The sequence below is a fragment of the Helobdella robusta genome (genome assembly GCF_000326865.2).
Source record: "Helobdella robusta unplaced genomic scaffold HELROscaffold_12, whole genome shotgun sequence".
Taxonomy (NCBI): Eukaryota; Metazoa; Annelida; class Clitellata; order Rhynchobdellida; family Glossiphoniidae; genus Helobdella; species Helobdella robusta.
In genome coordinates, this window is record NW_008703664.1 from 2,907,491 (window position 1) to 2,916,034 (window position 8,544).

The 8,544-nt window shown below is 36.4% G+C and overlaps 2 protein-coding genes across 2 annotated transcripts in view; both read left to right on the forward strand.

The window, feature by feature from the left end:
- The window catches only part of HELRODRAFT_167946 (hypothetical protein), a gene marked incomplete at both ends in the record, with an annotated part of 2,650 nt that extends 1,567 nt beyond the window's left edge, over nucleotides 1-1,083 (forward strand). Inside the window, 2 exons of the mRNA XM_009013660.1 lie at nucleotides 541-618; nucleotides 1,003-1,083. Coding sequence (XP_009011908.1) covers nucleotides 541-618; nucleotides 1,003-1,083 — 159 coding nt within the window. The remainder of the gene's footprint in view (nucleotides 1-540; nucleotides 619-1,002) is intronic.
- Nucleotides 1,084-4,157: 3,074 nt separating this feature from the next.
- Nucleotides 4,158-8,265, forward strand: HELRODRAFT_167947 (hypothetical protein; the record flags this gene model as incomplete). The annotated part of the gene is made up of 3 exons (XM_009013661.1): nucleotides 4,158-4,816; nucleotides 5,010-5,479; nucleotides 8,165-8,265. The coding sequence occupies 3 exons, from the start codon at nucleotides 4,158-4,160 to the stop codon at nucleotides 8,263-8,265; spliced, it is 1,230 nt and encodes a 409-aa protein (XP_009011909.1).
- Nucleotides 8,266-8,544: the final 279 nt, after the last annotated feature.

The following is an 8,544-nucleotide window of genomic DNA, read 5'->3' on the forward strand; positions in this document are numbered from 1 at the left end:
AACGCCAAACATTCGGTAGAATTTATAGAATATTGTAAAAATTATGGTATATTACCAACATATACATATATATATATATATATATATATATATATATATATGTATACACATACATATCTTTATCTTTTGTACACGCAGCATAAATTTATTACATTCCATCCTCAATGGAACAAAGGCCTTTTAAATGGCATCTTTGCACGGAGTAGTAGTTTGGATGGTAGAATTAAATTAGGATGTTATCAAGTTTGATTGAATGGGAAAACAGGGAAAGCTGGTTAATCGGACCACATAGAATTTTTGGTCTAGTTCAGCGGCTCGTTGAATTAACGAGATGGTCTTTACATTGTTATGTTGAACAACAAATTAATACAATTCCAAAAATGGTTTAATACATAAAAATATTATTTATTAAAAATGTAATTATAATTTATGAAATTTTTTAAAAATTCTACTTTGAAACAAAAGTTTTTTATGCTATAACTTTTATGGGAATTTCAATGGAAAATCTTTACAATAAAAATTGATCCTGTCCCAAACCAGATTGTAAACATAATTCAGCAGCCCCTTTCAGCACGGGTCTTCTTAATTAACAAGTTAACAGAATTCTCGCCACAGCAGGTGCGTACAATTTTGCCAACTTGTTCTTCAAAACTGGTTCATGCACGAAACCTTTAAATTTCATTAACCGTCACATATTGTACTTATGCCACGCCGTTCTTCCTCTCATGAAGCATGTTTAACATAGGTGCGTAGGTGCGGTGCATTATGCAAGTGACCAACACTATTCCAAAACCAACACATCATATATACTTAAGAAAACATAACAAAGCAACACTTGAACCCAATTTCCACAAAACCAACATTATACAATGCAACACAACTCAAAGCTAACATTATAATCCAACACAAACAAAACGACCAAACCCAACTGACACAAAACAACCGACATAAGCCTAATCGCAACAACCAACCGCCACTACTGACAACACACACACACAACAGGGCACGCAGACATCTGTCTCTTACAACGAGAGCCTGATCTTCATTATTGACTGGTTCATCTCATACTACTTAAAATTTTAAATTTTGACTGTTCAGACGATAGTACGCTTGCTTAGTTGCATTTACATGCTTGCATTTGTACGTAGCAGAGAGCCCGATACATCGTCGGTGCATATATTACTAGTGTTTGTTTGTTTGTGCGTGCCTGCGTGTAACTGTTACTCAAATACTCATTAGTGTTAATAACATGATAACGATGATGAGAGGCAGTCGCTTTCTTCTACGGAAACCAGCATCGTTACTCGTATATATAACCATATGTTACATTTTAGGAATTGTTGCATGTAACTAGTAACATTGAATAAACGATGAACACGTTTTCTCTACAAACGAGTGAAGCACGTGTATCGTCTTTCTGCGGAAATTAAAACTACCTACCCGCATTAAGATACCAAACAAATGTTCCTTGCATGAACATTAATAAACACGTTCAGTAAAAATTGTTAAGTGTTTCGCAAAAAGTAGGAAGACAATCGAAACGAAAATTATCAATTTTTCAGAATTCTTTTTTTACAAATTTAAAAATATATATTAAATTATTTTATTGGTGAGGTTACGCGTGATTACGGTAATTGTCGTCCACATGCGTATTTAAGATACACAAAGTTTTATCAAGACAACTTTCATATATGTACTATACAGTGCATCGTTCTTGACAGATGTCTGCTTGGATGTTTCTGTGTGCCATTTGTAAAAAAAAAAAACTTCAAGTGTCATTTAATTTCATCCACGTTTGAAACATCCAGTTGGTCTCCGTTAAAATAAATCCTGTACGCTCTTGCATCAGTCAAGTCGTCACCTGCGTTAGCCAATGCTTCAATAAGTTATATATATATATATATATATATATATATATATATCTTTCATTTTTTACCAGCATATATATGTATATATATATATATATATATATATATATATGTGTGTGTGTGTGTGTGTGTGTGTGTGTATGTATATATAACTATGACTAGATGACTAAATAAATAAATAGATACATAAATAAACAAACGTTTAATTAAGATATATGTTTGGGTGAGTTTGTTTGTTTGTTTGTTTGTTACGAGTGTGTGTTGAAATATCTATAAGCTTTCTGGGTTTTTTCTTATTAAATATTAGGGCCGATGTTTCTACCAATAAAACAACTGCTCACACATTATGAATATGATGAGGCCTTCTATATTTGTTTGACAATGACTGAGTCGATGAGTTGATCTGCTGGATATATTTTGGTAAAATTTTGCGTTCGTTTAAAAATAGTATTCTTTAAAGCCTAACAATTTAACTCTAGAAAAATGAAATAAACATCTGAATAATTTCAACAATTCAAGTGGAATGATAAAGAATAAATTGAACGAGTTGATGTTGAGATACTACAGATTGAAAGAAGCACACAGAGAGTGAGAGAAGGCAGCACTACTACCACCACCACCACCTCCCGGAAGACCACCCACCACAGCGTCCATGCAGCTGGCGTCAACTATGGGCTCCCGTCACAAAAGCATCCCATCACATCACAGGAAAATATGCAGAAAGCCAGGCGGTCTTCATACATTTTGCATGCGTGTACATCTGCACAGACATTCGTATTGTCTAGCAAGGGTAATTCCGTTGTCATGGTTGCAAAGCATGTGCACGGTTGGCTGGATAAATTCTGCTGACAACGTCGCAGCATCTCAAACACTTGTTCAACATGAAAGTGTTCGCACAGACACGCACGCACAAGCACGCACACGGACACACACACACGCAGAGGCGCATACACAGGCACGCACACGCGCATACGTTGTCACACTTTTTTCTGGTTTTGCGTGAAATTGTTGTTAGCTTCATTATTTGTGATTTAAGCAGATATGTGAGGGAATATTTTAACGATGTATTATCATTATTCTATAAAATTGCTTTAAAAGCCTCATATTAGATTGTAAATTAAGTAATTAACTAGAACTATTTCGTGCATTATATAATTATTTTTCTCATATTTGGAATGGAGTTTTCGCCGATATTCAATTTGTTGTAACGAAACTAAAAATACTTTTCATTGAGAATAAATTATTCTTCTCTTGTTTGTTACGCAAATGTATGTCATCGATCAAAAAGCTTAATCTAGTTTCCATTTCAATATTCATTGTAGAGTAAAGTGAAATTTTGAAATTTAATTCATAACGGAATTGATGCAACAAATTTTAAGAAGAATTTTTTGAGGAACTTGAAAAACTGGTGACACTTTCAAAGATAGATTTTCTGTAAAAGGTGTTGAGTCTCGTTATGTGATAACATCCATCATTTTTGTAATCGGTCATGAATAAAGTCGTAGCGAAATTGCCGTACGAAGAACCAAACGCAGGCCATTAGTTGGCAAAAAAAACCTGTTGTATTTATTATACACAACTGCTAACTTTCAATGTAGGAAAAGCTGCAAAATCTTATTTAATACATTTAGACTAAATTTTAACTTCAACTGCTCTTTTTGTTACGAGTATGATTTGCTTACAATTTATAAAAATTTCAACATGTGAGCTGCCACAACCAGCCTCTTCAAACTAGCACCACGGTTATAGACTTATAGACACATACTGATGCATTAACATACCAGTACATCACACATATAACATTCATAATAGTTATGCATGCAAAATATAAAACAGACAATATTTTCATTATTATTATTATTATTATATCACGTGAAAGCACGAGAGCTGACCGATAATTTACAGCTCGCTGTTTTTAAGCATAATTTTGGTTTTAAGTTTTTAAATTAGTCTCAAAATAGTTTTAAATATTTGCTAAATTGTAAGAAATATGTTGCCATTTAAATTTTACATAATTGTCTGTTTTATTTCAGTTTTAAACGTTTCTCGGGTATATTCAACAAAATGTCCATTCTGCAATATATCGTTTGAGTGTGTTGGTAGGCACACATGGCGTTGCGCGAAAAATACAGCCAACTTTGATTCTATTGTTGTACACACGCCTGCTGATAGTAACGTTGATATTTCTTCGAACATTTTCAACTCATTAATTATTCAACAAATTCAGACATTAATAACCTAATTAAATGTTGTTGCGGTAGGTTTTGCAAGGAACGTAAAGGTTTAAAAATGCACCAACGCTCATGTGCCATTCATAAGAGACTCAAACTGTCAGTGGAAATAGAAAACGGCAATGAAACGGCAAATTTAGCACCACAATTAGACTCGACGCCGCCAGAGGACAAGCAACAGTCGCATTCAAAGAACGCCACGCAAGAGTTTCCCTCAACAAACGCCACAGATCAACCTTCTTCAAATAGCACCTTGCAACAACTTCTTCCAAATATCGTCATGCAACAATTTCCTCCAACAAACGCCACGAAACAAATTTCTTCAACAAACGCCATGCAACATCATTCTTCAAATAACGCTGCACAACAAATCTCTGCAAATAACGCCACACAACAAGTTCCTCTAACAAACGACATGCAACAACCTTCTCCATCAAACAACATGCAAGAATTTTCTCCAACAAACGCCTTACTGCAGTCTCAATCAACAAAAATCATTCAACAACTTCCCTCAACAAACGCCATACAACGATTCTCTCCAACAAATGCCATGCAGCAACCTTCTCTGGCAAACACCATGCAACAATTCTCCTCAACAAACGCCTCGCAGGAGTCTCCGCCAACAAAGCCACTTAAAACGGACAATTGGGCACCAAGTTCAGACAAAACCGCAATGCCGCTCGCAAGAGTCAAACTCCCGAAAAGCCACGCTCAATGGTTAGAAGCCAACACCTACTTCCAACTACAACGACACACTCTACCAAACTTCGACAATATAAACAACTTCACTGTTGCATTTCAAACCATGATATACAACTACATCGCAAAAAATTATGGTACAATCAAGCATAAAGTGGAATCTGACGTCAATAATAATCATCAAATTAGGTTATTAAAAAAAGAATTGAAGCACCTCAAGCAGCTGGGAATTGAAGCACCTCAAGCACGACAATCACCATTTTGATGCCGAAATAGGACTGGTGATTAAACTGCTGCGATCGAAATTGGCATTGAAACAATCGGCTAACGCAAAAAAACAAGATACAACATCCCAGCTGAGACATCGATTCTGGTGGTATTGCAAAAAATTATTCACACCAGCTGAATGCCAGAGTCCTCAGTTCAATTCCACAACTTGCCATAACTACTTCAGCACTGTCTTAAATGAATACAGCCACAACAAACACCAGCTTCCAGGCTGGTTAGAAAAGCTCCCACCACCGTCTAAGCCATGTAACACAAACCCTCCCGGGTACAACGAGATTTCGTCAATAATCAGAAAATATAGAACGAGATCATCGCCCTGCCCTCTGGACCAGATCTCGATTATCCCGTTCAAAAAATGTCTCATACTCAGAACTATTTTACAACAATTATTAAGTCAGTGCTAGTCAACCTCCACGATTCCTACGTGCTGGAAAAATGGATTCACCATATTAATCCATAAGAAAGGTGACGCTGACAAACCGTCAAATTTTCGACCTATAACTCTGCAACCAACACTCTACAAGATCTTCTCATCATTAATAAATAATAGAATATATCAATATCTTGAAACTAACAAAATGATTAATAAAAACATCCAAAAAGGGTTTTACTCGAAGGTTGATGGTCTAACCGAAAGCACCCAAATGTTAACCCATATGATTAAAGATGCGAAAAGACACCAACGAACCATCATCATTGCTTTGTTGGATCTCCGCAACGCATTTGGGGAAGTTAGCCACAGTCTTATTTCGTCTACTCTCAGCCACCACCACATCCCGCCTCAGATAATCAACCTAATTAATTATATCTACAGCGATTATTCAATCACAGTTTCTGGCTGCGAAAGTTTAACCTCCCCAATCCCAGTAAGACGAGGAGTTCTCCAAGGCGATCCCGTCTCCCCATTACTTTTCAACTTATGTTTTAACCCACTGATGAGACTGGTTGAAAAGGACGAGTTTCAGCAGTGCGGTTATATGTGGGGACCTTCAGCCAATCTACACTACAGACCCTGGCTTCAGTTTGCTGATGATACCGCTATCATAGCAAATAGCACCGACAGCGCCCAAAAATTAATAGATTTAAACCAGGCGTGGTGTAGCGCAACCGGGATGTGCATGAGGATCGACAAATGCAATTCATTCGGCATGAGGAAAAGAAATGGCAGATATGAGCAATTCTCTCCTCGACTAACCATCGATGATAAACCAATTCCGCCGACTGAGACAGATGGCCACTTCGTTTACTTGGGAAAAATATACGATTACGAAGGTTGCAATGTTGAAGCCAAAAAACGTCTGATTGACAAACTTAAACACATGCTGTCTATTATAAATAAATTAAATACTATACCACAATGGAAACTGCAGATAGTCCGCAGATATATCCCATCGCAGTTGGCTTTCGAACTCCGCACCTATGATTTTCCGTTGACATGGATTGAGAACAGTTTGGACCCGTTGATCGCCGAATCAATAAGAGACTGGTTATCCTTGCCAGTCAGTAGCTGTGTGTCGGAGTACACTTCGCTCCCTTACAAATTAGGGGGATTAAATGTGAGATCGCTCAAACATTACACTGAAGCGTTGAGGGTTAAACTCCGCAACTACATGAAATCGCACATCAACAACGAAATAAATTGTTTGTGGATGGAATCTCACAACAGCTACATCAAAGTCGACAACATTCTTCCGAATTCAACTGACATAAAGCCGACACTTTCAAAGCTATCGACAGTCCAGCAAGACGTTGGTCTCTCACATCTGTCCTCACTGAAATGCCAAGGAACGATTCTCAAGTCAATCAAAGATCATATTTCGGCAACAAATATTTCTCGATGGTCGAAGTTCACTGCCAATCTGCCGGAGATTCTGTTCAAATTCGTCAGGAAAGCACTAATTCAACAGCTTCCGACAAATGCAAGTCTCTCCAGAAGGGGTAAGTCCTCGAATGCTCTGTGTCCCCTCTGCAACGCATAGCAGACCAACAAGCACGCGCTGTCTAATTGCGGTTCTATTGCGGCTTTAAAAAGATACACAACACGTCACAACAAAATACTGTCCTTGATTTTGGAAACGATTAGATCGGTAGCAAAACCAGATGTTACAATTTATGCCGACACGACCAGCGATGAATTCAGTCCAGTATCGTCCCTTTTCAAATCATCTCGGCCGAACATAGCACTCCATCGTGGTGACACCATCGAAATACTGGAGCTGACAGTCTGCCACGAATCCAACTTCAACACATCAAGGAACTACAAGATATCTAAATACCAAAACATCCACAACAATCTGGTTGACGAGAAGAAAGCAAAAACAATTATTATTAATACATTTGAAATCTCTCCACTAGGCTTTTTAATCATTTTAAATTATCTCTTGTAAATTTTATTTGGACTGAACAATTATGCTACGATTTAACTAATTCAGTATTATCATCATACGCCATCTATTGCGATAGACATACAAATGTACATTAACTATATTAAGGCGTCGTCTTCGTCATCGTCATCATCATTTTAATCATCGTCATCATCATCATCATCATTATCAACATCATAATCGTAGTCATCATCGTAGTCATCATCGTCGTCGTTATCGTCCTCATCGTCATCATCGTCATCTTTTCTTTATCATCATCACCATTTGCGTCATCATCATCATCAAACAACCATTAAACTGATATATATAACTTCTTTCCAATATCATCATCATCATCATCATTATTATTATTAGTGTCATTATTATTGTTATTATCATTATGACAGATTTAACTAATTCAGTAATATCATCATCATACGCCATCTATAGCGACAGACATTCAAATGTATAATAACTATATTAAGACTGATTACATTTCTCGTTGTACGCATTTTATATCTATAATGGCAAGCATCGTAGACTACTTTCTCATTTTAATTCATTTTATTTTATTTTATTTTATTTCATTGAATATTTATTTCGCCCCTTTTTTGGAAAAAATAAAAGAGTTCCCTCTAGTATAAACATGTAACTTCTATGGTTCGTATAAATTGTTTAATTTACATTACCTCTTCTGGCGTATAAATATTGAAAGGAATTGCTCGTGGCAGGTATTCAAATTTTCCTGCCTGCAAACCACTGAAATTTGCACATAGGACGCTATGTCATAACAATCCATCCCAACTCATCTGTTAAAATAGTTAATATTTTAGCCAGCGGTCTTCTGGTACTATCTCAAAATCTATCTATAAAAATTGGTGATGTAATCCTACCACATATTCATTCAATAAAATTCTTGGGTATCATGTTACAGAGTGATTTGAAATGGTCGAAACGTATTGAAATGATCCTAGCAAAATTATATGGAGTTAATGGAATAATATATAGAGCACCCAATAAACTAACGTTACCAGTTATGATAACGTTGTACTGTTCCCTCTTTTTTCCATATCTAACCTATGGGAATATTTTTTG